Below are 18099 nucleotides of genomic sequence, written 5' to 3'. Positions count from 1 at the left end.
AGAACATTAGAGCCAATGTCAGATGGATCTTAGCTGAAAGCAAAGAGTATCAGAGGAATGTCTATTTGGGTTTCACTGACTCTGCAAAGGAATTTGACTGGATCATGACAACCTGTGGCTAACCTTGAGAAAAATGGGAATCACAGAACTCTTCATTATGCTTATGTGAAACTTACATTTTGACCAGGAATTGGTCATCAGAATGGAGCAAGGAAACATTGCATAGTTCAAAATCAGGAAAGGTATACATCAGGGATGTGTATCTTTTCAATCTATATGTGGAACAGATCATTTGGGAGGCTGGACTTTTATGAGGTAGAATGTGGCATCAGGCAGGATTGGAGTAAGATTCATCAGCAACCTACATTATGCAGATGACACAACTTTACTTGCTGAAACTGAGGGGGACCTGAAGTATTTGCTGGAGACAGTCAATGTTCTATAGTTTGTAATATGGATTAAAGCTCATCAACATCAAGAAAACGAAGATTCTCATCACTGGGCCAACTGGCAGCGTCATGATAAACAGAGGAGAGATTGAGATTGTTAACAAGTCCAGTTTGCTTGCCTCCACAATCAACACTCTTGGTACCAGCTGCCTGGAAATCAAAAGACAAATTGCATTGGGAAAGTCTTCTGTCAGACACCTCTCTAGAGTACTGAGAAGCAACGATGTCAATCTAGAGACTAAAGTATGCCTGATCAAAGTCACAGTCTTTGCAATTAATTGCTATGCATCAGAGAGCTGGATAATGACTTAGGATGATAGAATAATGTTTGATGGTGTTGAGTTGTGGTGCTGGAGAAGAGTATTGAACATACCATGGACTGCTAAGAGAACAAACAGAAGAAGGTGAAACAAAGCTGCTCCTTGAAGGCAAGGATTTTGAAATTCAGTTTCCGTCTTTAGGCATGTGGCCAGGAAGGACCAGTCCGTGGAGAAGGAAAGGTGAAGGGGTAGTTAAAATCCCACATGAGATGGATTGACACAGTAACAGGGGTAAGAGGGGTAGGTGTGTTCAAGACAATGAGATTGGCTTCAGGATAGAGTTGAATTCAGAGCTATTGTACATAGGGTCACTATGAGTTTCCAGTGTCTCAACGGCATATAACAACATACCTCTATTTCCGTGTAAATTATATAGCTCAGAGAGGGAACACTTCCAAATTAGGCCCTACTCTCATTCAATGTTCGATAATTTCTCTTCTGTTGGACTTCCTTTCTTGGGAATGGAAACAAATATGGATCTTTTCCAGTCAGTTTGCAAGCTGCCAAACTTCCTGGCATAGAATGATAAGCACATCCAGGACTATATCAGTTACTTGAAACACGTCAATTTGTATTTCACTGATTCCTGGGACTTTATTTTTTGCCAGTGTCTTTATTGTAGCTTGAACTTCTTCCCTCATCACTCATGAATCTTCATTATATGCTTTCTATTGAAATATTTCAGTGTTGTCCACTTTTAGGGTACAGTGACCCTGCTTATTCCTGGTATCTTTTGATGCTTCCTGGATCATTCAAGATTTTGCCCATAGTATTGCAGTTTGAGCTTGATTTTGTTTTTCATGTTGATAAATGCTGAGCATATTCTTCCATTTTTATTCTGCTACTCCAGCTCTTTGTACATTCCATTATAATACTTTGTTTTCTCGAGCTGCCTTTTGAAATCTGTTCATCTCTTTAGTGCAGCATTCTTTCCCTTTGTTTTGGCTTCTTGTTGGTCTAGTGACATTTTCAGAGTCTCTTCTGGCATCTATTGTTTGTCTTTTCTTCCTCCTCTGTATTTGTAATGGCCTTTTGCTATCTTCATAGATAATCTGGTTGATATCATCCTATAAATCATCTGGTCTTAGTCTTCACTGTCTCAAATCTGTTCTTGATATAATTTTTAAATTCAGGTGAGATAGACTCAAGATCATAGTTTGGTTTTTGTGAACTTGTTTTCATTTTCTTCAATTTGAATTTGCACATGAATAATTCATAGTCTGTTCCACAGTCATGCAAGCAAAATATTGCTGAAGACCATCCAAAAATGGCTGAAACAGAACACTGACAGGGAACTTCCAGAAGTTGAAGCTGAGTTTAGAAGAGGCTGTTGCACTAACAATATCATTACTGATTTCAGATGGATCCTGGCTGATAGCAGAGAGTACCAGAGGAATATCTATTTGTATTTCATTTACTATGCAAAAGCATTTGACTTTGTGGATCACAACAAACTAAGGCTAATATTGAGAAGAATGGGAATCCCAGAACACTTAATTGTGCTCATACAAAATCTACTTAGATCAAAAAGCTGTTGTCTGAATGGAACAAGGGAATACTTCATTAAAATGAAGAGTGTGCATCAGGGTTTTATCCTTTCTCCATACTTATTCAATCTATGTTGTTGTTGTTGTTATGTGCCGTCGAGTAGCCTGCGACTCATAGCGACCCTATGTACAACAGCCCTAAACTCCGCTCTGTCCTGTACCAATCGCACTGTCTCTGACACTCCCATCCCAATTATCCCAATCACTGAATCAATCCACCTCATAGAGGGCCTTCCTCTCCTGCGCTATCCCTCCACCCTCCCAAGCATGATGTCCCTCTCCAAGGACCGGTCTCTCCTCACAACATGTCCAAAGTATGTTAGACGGAGCCTCAGAATCCTTGCCTCCGAGGAGCCACCCGGTTTAACCCTTTCCAGGACAAATCTGTTTGTTTTCCTAGCAGTCCATGGTATTCTCAATACTCTTCTCCAGCACCACAGCTCAAAGGCATCAATTCTCCTTCTATCCTCCTTAGTCATTGTCCAACTCTCTGATGCATAACAGGTGATTGCGAAGACCATGGCCTGTATCAGATGCACCTTAGTCTCCAAAGAGACACCATTGCTCTTCAGCACTTTGGAGAGGTCCCTAACAGCAGACTTTCCCATTTCAATGCGCCTTTTAATTTCCTGGCTGCTGGTGTCAAGACTGTTGACTACAGAGCCAAGCAAACTAAAGCTGTGTACAATCTCAATCTCTTCACCATCCATCCTGATGCTGCCAATTGGTCCAATGGTGAGAATCTTTGTCTTCTTGACATTGAGCCTCAATCCATATTGTAGGCTGCAGTCCTTGACACTCTGCAGCAGGCGCTTCAGGTCCTCTTCAGTTTCAGCAAGCAGGGTTGTGTCATCCGCATAATGCAGATTGTTGATAAATCGTCCACCAATCTTGACCCCACATTTCTCCTCATAGAGCCTAGCCTCTCGGATAATCTGTTCTGCGTATAGGTTGAAAAGGTATGGAGATAGGATGCATCCCTGGCGTACGCCCTTCTAAATTCAATCTATATGCTCAGAAAATCATGAAACTAGACTTTGTGAAGAAGAACGTGGCATCAAGATTGGAGGAAGACTCATCAACAACCAATTTATACAACTTTGCTTGCTGAAAGTAAGAAGGACCTGAAATACTTGGTGCAGAAGATCAAGGACTACATCCTTCAATATGTATTATATCTCAACTTTAAGATAATAAAGGTCCTTACCACTGGGTCAGATGGTACATCAACATCACGACAGATGGAGACAAATGAAGTAAATGGAATTGAAGTTGTTAAAGATTTCTTCTTGCTTGGCTCTACAATCAATACCCTTGGTTCCAGCAGTCAGGAGATCAGATGTATTGCTCCAAGCAAATCCTCTGTCAGGAACCTCTCCAAAATACTGAAGAGCAATGATGTCAATTTGAGGATTAAAGCATGAGGGGAAAAAAAGATGAAAGTATGCCTGATTCAGGCCATGGTCTTTTCAATCATTTGCTATGCTGATGAGAGCTGGACAATGAATAAGGATGAGAAAAAAGAATTGATGTTTTTGAGCTGTGGTGTTGCTGGAGAGTACTGAATAAAAGAATGAACAGATATGTCTTAAAAAGTTGCGTTTGAAGAAGAGGAGCAAATGGGGGGTGGGGGGTGGGGAGGCAGGGAGAGGGGTGCAACAATGAATGAATGGAATTCCAAAATCTCTGTAGATGTTCACTGAAATGAAAAATAAAGAAATTAAATAATAAAAAAAAAAGTGCAGCCAGAATGCTCCTTGGAGGCAAAAATGGCAAAGCTTCATCTCCCATGCTTTGGACATGTTGCTATGAGGACCTATTCCTTGGAAAGGGAAATCATGCTTGAAAAGAAGGAGGTTCTGTGAAATAAAGGAAGACTCCCCCAACGATATGGACTGACAGGGTGACTACAGCAGTGGGCTCAAGTGTATCAGAGATAATGAAGACAGGACAGGACTCAGCTCTGTGGTTCATGGTTTCACTTATAAGCCGTACTCGACTGGATGGCCCCTAACAACAACTGTTCAAAAGGGAGATCTGGTGGCCTACTGGTAAGAAGTTGCACTGCAAACCCTAAGACATGTGTTTGAGAAAGAAAATATGGGCAATCTCCTCCCGTGTGATTTAAAGTCTCTGAAGACTAGCTGGCGTTTCAGCTATGATCAGTTCCAACTTGATGGAACATAACAACAATAACAACCACACAAAGAATATCAGAGTAGGAAGAAACCTAAGAGACCAAAGCATCTACACCTTCATTTTCCAAATGAGGACAAAGTATTGCCTCAGAATCACGGTCATACTCTCTGGACTTATTCTATGCTGGGTGTGTTTGAGTGAGTGGGATAAATAATGTTAACATAAATGTGTGTGAGGTGGAACATTGTTAATGTTGCCCAATGCTCTATTCTACTCTGGAGACAAGTATGGACAATGAGGAAATACAAGAGTGAACAAAAATACCAGGAACATCCCCAACATTTTCTAGGATTTGGCTGTAGTAGCTCTTAATTTTTTTTCCACAGGAAATGAGAACTATTACTACTGAAAATAAAATTCTAAGCTAGACAGGCAGTCTTAGAGTTTCATGAATATATCATTTAGGAAATGAATCACTGCGCACCTAGACTTGTCAACTACCTCCCCCCTTGCTAAGTTACAGTGTCACATGCCTTGGGCGTCCTGATGCTTGATGTGTTTAAATAGATGCAGTCACAGGGACCTCAGAACTTGACTATAAGCCAAACAGAAGCAAGGCTTCCTTTGGGGTGCAGAAGTAGAACAATAAAAAACCATGTTGCTTGAGAAATACAAACGTCTATGTTTCTAGGATATAAAATAGAAAAATTAGAAGCTCACAAATACAGAACCCTCGATAACAACTATGATAGCTTTATATAAACCAAGAAGCAATTGTTAGAACAAGGAGATATTGTATGACTTAAAATCAGCAAAGATATGCTTCAGGATTGCATACTTTCTCCACACCTATTCAATATGTAGGAAGCTCTGATGGCAAGTGGGTAAGGAGTTGTGCTACCAACTCAAAGGCAGTTTGTTCTAACCCACCAGCTGCTCAAAGGGAGAAAGATGGGCAATATCCTCCTATGAAACTCAGAACGTCTGAGAATCCACTGGAGGGTCAGCTGTGAGTCCATTCTGACTCAATGGCAATTAGTTGAGTTGGTTCAACATGAATGTTGAGCAAGTAATTCAAGAAGCTAAACTACTTGCAGAAGAATATGGCATCAGGATTGAGGGAAGATTCATTATTTCTTGCATTTCTGTAGATGACAATCTTGCTTGCAAAAAATGAAGACTTGAAGCATTTATTGAAGAGGATCAAAGACTATAGCCTTCAATATAGATTATACCGCAACATAAAAAAATTTTTTTTTTCATCCTTAGACCAAAAGGCAGCATAATGATAGATGGAAAAAAAGACTGAAGTTAACAATTTCATTTTATTTGTATTAATAATCAACACCAATGGTAGCATAAGTCAAGAAACCAAAAGGCATGATGCATTGAGCATGTCTGCTGTCGAAACAATTATGCCAGTTTAAAGACTAAGCTACACTTGACCCAATCCACAGTATTTTCAGCTGGTAAGAATCTTTGTTTTCTTGATGTTGAGCCTTCAATATATATTGAAGAGTATAGCCTTTGATTGTGTTTTACATAATCTTTCTTGATTTTAAACTATGCACTGTTCCCTTGCTCTGTATAGACATCAGCTTCTTGGTCTAGGTATAGGTTTTGTATGAATATGAGTAAGTGTTATAGGATTCCCATTCTTCTCAATGATAGCCATAGCTTACTGTGATCCACACAGATGACTTTGCACAATCAGTAAAGCACAGAGTCTTTCTGTATTGATCAAAGACCAGATGAATTAAGGAATGACATTAAAGATATCATCCATGAAGAAAGAAAAAGGTTGTTACAAAGACATAGGGGGAAGAAAAGATCAAAACAAATGCCAGAAGAGACTATGAAAATCACACAAGAGCATAGAGAAGGCAAAACAAAGGGAAGGATATGCCAAAGTAAAAGAGATGAACAGAAGATTTCAACAGGCAGTTCAAGAAGACAAAGCAAAGTATTACAATGGAATGTACAAAGAGCTGGAGTTGGAGAATTAAAAGGGAACAACTTGTATATATTCCTCAAAGTGAAAGAACTAAAAAAAGAATTCAAGCCTTGACTTGTAATACTGAGAGATACTAAGGACAAAGTCTTGAAAGATACGGAAGCTTTAAAAGATCCCAGGAATAAACAGTCATTGTACTACAAAGAATTGATCAACACTGAAATATTTCAAGAAGTAGCATTTAAAGAGTCAATGGTAATGAGAGAAAAAGTTTAAGCTGCATTGAAGACTTTGACCAAAAAATAAGACCCTAGGAGTCAATGGGACACAAATGTTTCACGTAACTGATGCAACCCTGAATAGGCTCACCAGTTGTGGCCAGAAAATTTGGAAGATAGCTTACCTGGCCAATTGACTGGAAGAGAGCTGTATTTGTCCCCATTCTAAGAAAGGTGATCCAGTAAAATGTGCAAATTATTGAACAATATCATTAGTATCAAAAGCAAGCAAAATATTGCTGAAGATCATCCAAAATCAGCAAGAAAATAGATTGAAAGAGAACTGCCAGAAGTTCAAGCTGGGTTTATAAGAGGCCATCACACCAGCAATATCATTGCTGCTATACGTGGGTTCTGAAAATCTTCTTTAAAAGATTTCCAGCACTTTGCCTTTTCTTTTCTGTCATCTTTTTTTCCATTTTGCTGCCTGCAAAGTAGATGCTATCTTGAATAATTAAATCAAGGCCTTGCATTCTTAGCATCAGGAAGCAATAAAATCAAACATCAAAGACCACTCACATAAACCTACATGAGAGAGAAATCATCTTGTGTCTTGTTTTAGTTCGGGGTACTCATCATTTGAATGTCATCTAATTTTGACTGATAAAATATCTTTATAGGCCCAGGAATGGAAGGCATACCAAATGACATATTTCAACAAACAGATGCTGCCCTGTATGTGCTCACCAAGTTATACCAAGAAATCTGGAGGACAACCACCTGGCCTACTGATTGGAAGAGGCCTATATATGTTCCCATTCCAAAGAAAGGTGATCCAACAGAGTGTAGAAATTACAGAACAGTATCATTGGTATCACATGCAAGCAAGATCTGCTGAAGATTATCCAAAAACAACTGAACAGCACATCAACAGAGACCTGTCAGAGGTGCATGCTGGATTTAGAAGAGGCTGTGGCACTAGGGATAGATGTATCTTGGCTGAAAGCAGGGAGTACCAGAGGAATATCTGTGTTTCATTGACTATGCAAAGGCATTTGACTGTGTGGATCACAACAAACTGTGGCTAACTCAGAGAAGGATACCAGAACACTTGATTGTGCTTATATGAAACCTATACTTGGACAAGGAGGTAGTCATCAGAACAGAGCAAGGAAATACTGCATGGGTAAAAGTTGGGAAGAGTGTGCATCAAGGATGTGTCCTATCTCCATATCTTTTCAATCTATATGTGGAGCAGGTTATTCGGGAGGCTGGACTCTATGAGGAGAACTCTGGCATCAGGACTGGAGGTAGTCTTATCAACAATCTGCGTTATCTGTCAACCTGCAGATGACACAACCCAGCTTGCTGAAACTGAGGAGGACCTGAAGTGCTTGCTGTGGAGGATCAACGACTGCGGCCTTTAATATGGACTGAAGCTCAATATCAAGAAAACAAAGATTCTCACCACTGGGCCGATTGGCAGCATCATGATGAATGATGAGGAGATTGAGAGTGTTGACAGCTTCCATTTGCTTGGCTCTACAATCAACACTCTTAGTACCAGCAGCCAGGAAATTAAAAGACGAATTGTATTGGGAAAGTCTGGTGTCAAAGACCTCTCCAAGATACTGAGGAGCAATGATGTCAGTCTGGAGACGAAGGTGCACCTATACAGGTCATCATCTTTGAAATTACTAGCTATGCATCAGAGAGCTGGACAATGACTAGGGATGATAGAAGGAGAGTTGATGCCTTTGAGCTGTGGTGCTGGAGAAGAGTATTGAATGGACTGCTAGGAGAACAAACAGGTTCGTCCTGGAGAGGGTGAAATCAGGCTGTTCCTTGGAGGCAAGGATTCTGAAGCTCTGCCTGCCATACTCTGGACATGTTGCAAGGCAGGATCAGTTCTTGGAGAGGGACGTCATGCTTGGGAGGGTGAAAGGCCAGCGCAGGACAGGAAGACCCTCAATAAGATGGATTGATTCTGTAACTGGGGTAATGGGATAAGCATGTCGAAGACAATAAGATTGGCAAGGGACAGAGTAGGGTTTAGGGCTAGTGTGCATAGGGTCGCTATGAGTCGCAGAGGACTCGATGGCACATAACAACACCACCACACATTATTTTATTGAATCTTCATAACAATGCTGTAAAATAAGTACAGTTATTCCTCACTATGTTGTTAAGTGTCATTGAGTTGACTCCAACTCACAGCAACACTATGTACCACAGATCAAAACCCTGTCTGATCCTGCATCATCTTCACAATCTCTTCCCATTGTTGCTGTCACTGTGAGAGGATTTAAGGAACCTACATTAGCCCTTCATTTAGCTGTTAGTTTAAAACTAATAGCTGCCTAGAGATTCAGCAGACATTGTTTATTTCCCACAAATCCTTGCTGTCTCAGGCCAACTTGCAGCTCTCTTGGTTTTGCTATGAATCCTTAGGTGGTAGAAGCAGTTACATGCTTAACTGCTGGCTCAGCAGTCAACAGTATTAACTCACCCAGAGGCAACTTGGGAGACAGGCCTGAAAGTCTGAGTCCAAAGGTCACAGTTCTGAAATCCCTCTGCAGTGCAGGTCTACTCTGCATGAGCTGGAACTGACTCAGGCGGGAACAACTATAACAACAACAGTGTTACTCCTATGGTAGGGTGGAGGTACCTGAGGGGGAGGGAGTCCCCCAGCACCCTCTGGGCATTCAGGCAGCATGGTGAGCTTCTCTCTGGTGCTGCACTTGCAGGAGGGTGAGGGGTTGTATGGAGTCCACTTCCGATTCTGGAACAGATGGGAGATATTCGGAGACACAGAGGGCGTCTTCCAGGGCGTAGAATTGCCACAAGGATACTCCCTAGGGGAAGAAAAGACTTCAGTCTGTTTCAAGTTTCACCAAAGTCCAGAGAAATGAGACACAGTGTCCTTCTCAACAGACCCCTGCATTTTTTTCCTTAAACTCTAGGAATTCAGTTTCTTTTCAAGAGAAACCAAGACTAGGGTTTTTCTGATTGATTAAATGAAGGCTGTGGTATATGATCTGTTTGTGACCCCTCTCTTTTTGTCTCCCTGTTTTTCCACCTAGAGGCTCCAGATATTGAGACAGAGAGCAAATAGCAGAGATAAGAACAAATAGAGCAGTTTGAAATTACCAATGGCTCTGGAAAAGACTAGATGAGAAAAGAGGTTAAAATGATATTGGATTTTTAGGATCCCAAGTGGATCGCTAGTTAGATCCTGTTCTCTTGAATGCCCTTCTTGTTATGGTAACAGAGCTGATCAACACCTTCCTAGATCCAGTTACACAATAGCAAAACCCCTATCTTTCTCACTCCTCTACTTAGAAATCTTTGCATTAAATTATGGGAAAGCATATATCAAGTCAATATAGAATTTTCTATTGGAGGAATATAGACCTCTCCAATAAGCCAGGGATTTTCTAAGAAGTAGAGAACACTCCCACACCATGATTACTGAAGGAAAGCCTGGGCCAGAGCTCATCAGAGACATGGAAGTGATTTACGTAACACAAATTATGGTTGTCCTGGGCCTGTGGCTCCTGGAGGTTCCAGGGGAGCTGCTGGGATGAGGGCAGGAGTGTGCAGGGACTTACGGGAACCACTCTTCCTTCAGGCAGCGGTTGCCAAAGCCTGGCTTGTTCAGGAGGACGTCGGCAAGGACCTCGAGGTGCTCGTTGCCTGGTTCATCCATGCTAGACAGACCAAGAAAAGCTTATTCCACATATACATGATACTGAGAATGGATAAAAGCAGTAAACATGCAAGTTTAAGAAAGGGACAAGGTTGCTGTGAGTCATACTCAACTTGATGGCATGTAACAACAACAACATGTGCCAGCATGAGGCTTGAAGCTGTGGTTGCTCAGACAGAACTCTGCCACAAGATAGCTGCAGCTCTACTGGGAACCTGGTGGCCTCCAAACACACCCAGCCGTCCAATGGCATATACTGTCTGTGCCTCTCAAAGGAGCTTCAAGTCCTCATTGGAGTGTCTTCTGCTTTCCTGAGTCCCCTCCCCCAGCAGTCCTGTTTATCATGTGTGATCACCTTCCTCTAAGGGCAGCCCAGGAATCCCCACCACATTGATGACTGGCCTGTGGAAGCAGGATGGGCAGGGCCTACAGAGCAACATGTGGCCATGAGCCCCACAGCCTGGAGGGTGCCTGCTACCCTCAGGAATAGTCTGCCCACCTGAAGAAGGTGTACTGCTGCCCATACATCCAGGGTTGAAGGGTCAGAGCAGGGTATTCCCCAAAAGGAGGGACAATGATGGAAAGCATCAGAGCCAATAACACAAAAGTGGCTGGGAGAACAATCTGTAGGAAAACAGATGTGGAAACATGAGCTGTGATATCTGAGATGTTAAATACATCATTTCCACTCACACCTCTCCACACACATTCTTTTAATCACTTACTCTGCAGTCTCATAACTGGGCTCAGAGGGGAAAGGTCTGGCTTCTTGGGAACATTATAAGCAGGGGAAATAGTGTGTGAAAAAATAGGCAGGAGGAAATGGAAGAAAATATAAAGTTACAGTAATTGGTAAAGAAGCTTAATGTAGTCAGAGATTAAAGAAGAGTTCAAAGGACAGATCCAATAACTCACTGTTATCTGGACTAGAAGTTGTGATGAGGGTTTTTATTTTCCTTTGAATGAAAAATATCCAAGAAAAAAAAAGATAATGACTTTGATATGTAGGATCATTGTAAAAAAAAACACAATGAAAATATGACTTCACCCTTTGCTGTAAAACTCAAAACAATATTAACACACCATTCACTACTATTCTGTTTTCTCTGCTTGGTGAAGTCTAGTACATACAGAGCAATGTTGTGTTATTCAGAAGCAAAATGAAGGTCTGACAAGGAGGACGCAAAGTTGATTGACAGAATGGAGAACCAGTGTTGGCATCTGACCCCAGGCAGGAGAAGGCCCAGGTGAGGACTGTAAGGCCAGGAGAGGACACACAGGCTGGGCAAGGAGTGAGCTGACAGTGCGAGATGGGGGGGTGGGGGAAAGACCCGCCCCGCAGGGAGACCTGAGCCAGGAAGTCCTTGTGGCTCCTTGTGGAGTGGTGGAACCGCTTCACCAGCAGGGCCTGCATGTGCTGCAGCACCAGCTGCATCCCTGTGTTGAATGAGGCGCTGTGGTTCTCCGGCTGTGGGTGAGGCTGGCCTTCTGGGCAAGGGGCTGGCTCTGTGGAGTCCTGGGTAATTGGCCTGGTGGTCTCTCTGGGACCCAAACTGGGGTGTTGGAGACTGACACCTTCTCCTTTCCATGGAGTGCTACCTGGTTTGGAAAACTGAATTAATCATTTACAAAAATACCCACTGGAACTGAACCTCATATATAATTTCTTTTTATAGCATTAGGTCTCCTCTCACTGAAGTCAGCAACAAAACACTCATTCAGGTACAACAACATATCCAACTATAAATAAACTATAGACAAAATTGCCTAAAACAGCATTGGAATTCTCTATAGCTATAAAAGGAGCTCTGGTGGTTTAGTGGGCAAGGAATTGCACTGCCAAACTAAAGTCAGGTGTTGTTTGTTTGTGTGTTTTTTTTAAAAATTTTATTATTTTTTGTGTATGTACCATCAAATCAGATCTGACTGGTACAAGAGGAGATTGTCCCTCCTTCTCCAGTGGAGCACCTGGTGGATTTGAACCACACACCTCTGAGATTGCAGTGCAGCTTCTTGCCACAAGTCAGGTGTTTTGAATCCACCAGCTGTTCCAAAAGAGAAAGAAGGGCAATCTCCTCCCATGAGATTTACAGCCGCTGAAACCTCATTGTAGGGTCAGCGATGAGTTGGTTCCAGCTCAGTTCAAGAGAAAATACAGACCTAAATGTATTGACTTCACTACTGTGCAAAGGCATTTGACTGTGTGGATCATAACAAGTTGCAGCTGAAATTGAGAAGAATGGAAGTTCCAGAGCACTTAACTGTGCTCATGCAGAACCTGTACCTGAGCCAGGAGGCTGTGGTGCAAACAGAGCGGGGGAACACTGTGTGGTTTAAAATTAAGAAGGGAGTGTGTCAGGGTTGTATTCTCTTCCTATACCTATTTAATATGTATGCTGAGCAAATTATTCAAGAAGCTGGACTCTGAGGAGGAGTGTGGCATATAGACTGGAAGGAGACTCATCAATAAACTGCATTTTACAGATGACACAACTTGCTTGCTCAATGTGAGGAGTACTTGAAGCACTTGCTGCAGAAGGTTAAGGAATGCAGCCTTTGGTATGGATTGTATCTCTATGTCAGGAAAACAAAGATTCTTAACACTGAACCGATTAGGCAACATCATGATGGATGGAGAGGAGACTCAAACTGTCAACAGCTTCATTTTGCTCAGATACACAATTAACACCCTTACTATCAGCAGTCAGGAAATAAGGAGATGCACTGCACTGGGAAAATCTGCAGTTAGGGATCATTCCAAATTATTGAGTAGTAATGATTTCAGTTTTAGGACTAAGGTGCATCTGATCCAGGCCATAGTCATTCCGATCACTTACTATGCATCTGAGAGCTGGACAGTGAATAAAGATGACAAAAAGAATTGATGCCTTTGACCTGTGGAGTTGGAGAAGAGCATGAAACATCCTCTGGATGGCCAGACACAAACGGATATATCTTGGAGAGGATGTAGCCAGAGTGTTCTTTGGAGGAAAGAAAATGATGAGGCTTTGCCTCACAAACTTTGGGTATTTTGCTAGGGGGTGGGTATTCCTTGGAGAGGGACATGATGCTTGGAAGGACAGAGGGTCAGTGAAGGAGAAGACCCTCAACCAGGTGGATTGACATGGTGACTGTTGCAATCGGCTCTTGCGTGTCAGAAAATGTGAGGACGGCACAAGATAGAACAGGGTTCAGATCTTTTGTTCAAAGGGTTGCTGTTGACCTAACAGCAACAAACAACAACAATAAATGTATTGACATGAGGAGAGGTATTAAATATCTAACTAAGCAAAAAAAACCCCAATTACAGGGATATATATATATATATATATATATATATATATAATGTTGTTGTTGTTGTTATTGTGTGCCTTTAAGTCAGAGTCAACCCACTGCTGACTCTCCAGCAGGTTTTCAGAGGCAGTAAATTGCACAGGAGGAGAATGCTCATCATTCTAGTGCAGAGCAGCCTGTGGATTCAAACCACAAGCCTTTGGAATTGCAGTGCAGCTTCTTATGACTAGGCCACCAGAGATCCTCCAAAATGAATACTAAGATCATATTTATGTTAAAAGCATATATCATACACAAAGAAAAGTGATATTTTATGTACACATGCACACTATCAGACCTTCAAAGCTATGAAAGGAAACAAACCAACTATTAAGGGAGAATCAGGTAAAAGTGGGATAAGACAGAAAGAAAGACTTAAGCCTTTGCACATTGTTGTTGAGTGCCATTGAGTTGAGCACGACGCAGAGCATACCTATGAACAAAAGACCTGAAGCCTTACTATAACTATTGTCATTTCTCAAAGTTCATAGAGTTTCCAGAGGCATGTTGTTTAGGAAGTGGATTTTTATTTAAATTTTTACAACAAAATAAATTGCCTGTTTACTAAAAAAATTAAAATTCAAAGTCAACTTGGTTCTTTCTGAGAATTAGAGGCTTCTGAGAAGTGGTAGAAAGACTAAGGAACTTGGTCAGGGTATCTGAGCTTGTGGATTCTGGTTCTTACTGGATACAAAAATTTGAGGGAGTGATTTCACCTGGCTGAATCTGAATTTCTCTTCCATAAAACTAAAATTAGAACATTTAGCAGAGTTGGTATGGAGATTTAATTATATAGCATACATGAACACACTTTATAGTCAATATGTAAGTTGCTGGTTATGGCAGCTATGGCTTAACATCCCCAGCTGACGTTCATTTGAAAAGCATCTATCACTGAGCCGACAGGGACCACCTAGGGGATGCTGGTTGGTGCACAGTTGTTGTCACTGCTAGATGCTTGGAATTGATTCCAACTCATTGTGACCATCCATACAACAGAATGAAACCCTGTCTGGTCCTGTGCCATCCTTAAAAACCTGTGGTATGTTTGAGCCACTGTTGTAGTCTCTGCATCAGTTTATCTCACAGAGGACCTTCTGCTTTTTCAGTGACACTCCACCTTACAAAACAGTATCCTTCTGGCAACATGTCCCAATCATGTAAAACAAAGTCTTGCCATCATTGCTTCTCAAGAGCATCCTAGCTGTACTTCTTTTCTTTGTAATATTTTTTTATTTTATTTTATTATTTTTGTGTGCGTGTACCGTCAAACCAGATCTGACCGGTACTGGAGGAGATTGCCCCTCCTTCCCTGGCAGAGTATCTGGTGGATTCGAACCATGCACCTCTGGGATTGTAGTTGCAGCTTCTTGCCACTAGGCCACCAGAGCTCCCCCTGCTGTACTTCTTTTAAGGCAGATTTGTGTGTCATATGGAAATTTCTGGTATATTCAATATTCGCTACCAACATCATCATTCAAAGGCAGACCTTTCCCCTTGGTCTTCTTTATTACTCAGCTTTCACATTTATATGAAGTGAGACTAAGATGGTTCTAGTTAGATACACCCAAGTCCTTAAGATGACGTTGTTTTTTAACTCTTTAAAGCTGTCTTTTGCAGATTTGCCCCATTCCGATGCAATATGTCATTTGATTTCTTTTAAACGTTATTCAGCTATAGTTTGTAAGGCAAATTACTTTCCTGTAATTTTTTTTGTCTTTTATTATTCATTATATCTATCTAAAATATTTCAAGACAATTTTTTTTTGCTTTTCTTTTTTCTTTTTTTTTTTTTACTTTGAGACATGATGGGAAAAAATCTGAGAGGAACACATGGAAAAATAAGACATGATTACATTGATAGAGACAATCTAGTCAGAAAGCTTTGTCAATTCTGAGTGTGATATGCTAAAGGGCTGGAAGGAATTAGTACTCTTCTCCTTCTTCCTCGGCCTTTCCTTCAACAGAATCCACACCCACCTCCTCATAATCCTTCTCAAGGGCAGCCATGTCCTCACGGGCCTCAGAAAACTCTCCTTCCTCCATCCCCTCATCCATGTACCAGTGAACAAAGGCACGCTTGGCATACATCAGATCAAATTTGTGGTCCAGGCGAGCCCAGGCCTCAGCAATGGCTGTGGTGTTGCTCAGCATGCACACAGCTCGCTGCACCTTGGCCAGGGCTCCACCAGGCACCACAGTGGGAGGTTGGTAATTAATACCAACCTTGAAGCCAGTGGGGCACCAATCCACAAACTGGATGCTGCGTTTGGTCTTGATGGTGGCAATGGCAGCATTGACATCTTTGGGAACCACATCACTATGGTACAACAGGCAGCAAGCCATGTATTTACCATGGCGAGGGTCACATTTCACCATCTGGTTGGCTGGCTCAAAGCAAGCATTGGTAATCTCTGCTACAGAAAGTTGTTCATGGTAAGCTTTCTCAGCAGAGATAAAGGGGGCGTATGTGGCCAGAGGGAAGTGGATGCAGGGATAGGGCACCAGGTTGGTCTGGAATTCTGTCAGATCGACATTCAGGGCACCATCAAATCTGAGGGAAGCAGTGATTGAGGACACAATCTGACTAATAAGGTGGTTAAGGTTAGTGTAGGTTGGGCATTCAATATCAAGGTTTCTGCGGCAGATGTCATAGATGGCCTCACATGAAGGCACAATCTTAGTGCTCCAGGGTGGTGTGGGTGGTGAGAATGGAGTTGTAGGGCTCGACCACAGCTGTGGAAACCTGGGGGGATGGGTAAACGGAGAACTCCAGTTTGGACTTCTTGCCATAATCAACAGATAGGCGCTCCATCAGCAGGGATGTGAAGCCAGAACCGGTTCCCCCACCGAAGCTGTGTAAAACCAAGAAGCCCTGGAGACCTGTGCACTGGTCAGCCAGTTTTCTTATTCGGTCCAAGACGAGGTCACTGATCTCTTTGCTGATGGTGTAGTGCCCATGGGCATAATTACTGACAGCATCTTCCTTACCTGTGATGAGCTGCTCAGGGTGGAAGAGCTGGCAGTAGGTGCCAGTGCGAACTTCATCAATAACTGTGGGTTCCAGGTCTACAAACACCGCCCTGGGCACATGCTTGCCAGCACCAGTCTCACTGAAGAAGGTGTTGAAGGAGTCATCTCCTCCCCCAATGGTCTTGTCACTTGGCATCTGGATGCTGTGCTCCAGACAGTAGAGCTCCCAGCAGGCAGTGCCAATCTGGACACCAGCCTGGCCAACATGGATGGAGATGCACTCACGCATTCTGACTACAGGTTAGAAAGCAAGGATGAAAGGAGTGGACAGCGGGTTCCGGTTACCGTCCCCAACAAGCTAAGAGTCAAGGTAAGTAACGCACTCAAGATAATTTTTTTTTTTTAAGGAAGGCAAGCCCACATTCCAGCTTTCATCACCTCTCCACCAGTCTCCCATATGACACTTTGTATCATGGCATTCTGGTCTTGGGGTTGTGTTGGCTGTGGTTCATGTACCCATGTCATTTGGACTAATTATTTTTTTAGTCTTTCTCTTCACTCCCCTTTGCTTTATCTGGGAGAGAGCAACAATCATATTCCAGAGGTCAACCTGCAAACTTAGAAGGCTCCAGACAGACACTATAGAAGGCCTGCCTTCCAGTCTACCAGTACTCTACACATTTCTGTTCTTGGCTCCCTACTTCCTTTCTTCTGGATTTTCTACTCCTTCATATCTTTGCTTTTTGATATATATTGCCTTTTCAATCTTGTATAATTGGTTGTTCTAAGCAAAACATTCCTCAGAACTCTCAAGTGCTGCTGTTTATGATCTGATTACTGTTTGGCGGACAGGCGATCTCTGGGGATGGCTTCAGTTCCAGGTCAGAAGGGTGTCTAATACTATAGTTTGCAGGACTCCTCTGACAAGTAAGTCTGGTATTTTTAGCAAATTTTATTTTCTGTTCTACATTCTTTCTGACTGGGATCCCAGAGTGGCTGGAAGTAGTCAGCAGGCACTACTTAGTCCTTCTGGTCTTGGAGTTGTGTGGCTGTGGTTCATTACGAGGGCCATTCTTCCTTTGGACCAATTGTTCCCTTGAGGTTTTGCATTTTTTCCACTCCCCTTTGCTTTAGATGGGATGAGAGCAACAGTTCTATTTTAGAGGCCACTTGCAAATTTTCTGAACACTAGTTGCTGTTCACTAAAATAGAATGCCGAACATGGCCTTTATGAACTGTGTTGTTTCAATTCAATACAGACCATCCTCAAGTCGATGGTCCTTTGTCTTGAAGCCAGGCGCTTTGGTCCTCAGTGGTTTGGTGATAAATATCTGAAATGTCTGCATGATTGAGCCCCTTCTAGAGTCTGTATTAACATACAAGCAATACCTACTATTAAGTTTGTAGAAAACCTACAATCAACCTGCATCCAAAAGTGAGTATTCCCTCATGCCCTT

General features: G+C 42.2%; 1 protein-coding gene and 1 pseudogene across 1 annotated transcript in view; both read right to left on the bottom strand.

Annotated features, from left to right (window-relative positions):
* ABCA4 (ATP-binding cassette, sub-family A (ABC1), member 4) overlaps positions 1 to 18099 on the bottom strand; it is a 246946-nt gene that overhangs the window by 51381 nt on the left and 177466 nt on the right. The window contains exons 27-30 of the mRNA XM_006882479.1: positions 11685 to 11935; positions 10836 to 10960; positions 10239 to 10337; positions 9296 to 9482 (exon numbers count right to left, since the gene is read on the bottom strand). Of these exons, the coding sequence (XP_006882541.1) occupies positions 9296 to 9482; positions 10239 to 10337; positions 10836 to 10960; positions 11685 to 11935 (662 nt within the window). The remainder of the gene's footprint in view (positions 1 to 9295; positions 9483 to 10238; positions 10338 to 10835; positions 10961 to 11684; positions 11936 to 18099) is intronic.
* On the bottom strand, positions 15596 to 16931 carry LOC102850930 (annotated as a pseudogene).

The sequence above is a fragment of the Elephantulus edwardii genome, unplaced genomic scaffold (genome assembly GCF_000299155.1).
Source record: "Elephantulus edwardii isolate Elephantulus edwardi_28Jun2011 unplaced genomic scaffold, EleEdw1.0 scaffold00020, whole genome shotgun sequence".
In the NCBI taxonomy this organism is placed as follows: domain Eukaryota; kingdom Metazoa; phylum Chordata; class Mammalia; order Macroscelidea; family Macroscelididae; genus Elephantulus; species Elephantulus edwardii.
Note: the sequence above shows the minus strand (reverse complement) of the source record. Positions and strands in the feature narration are given on the sequence as shown.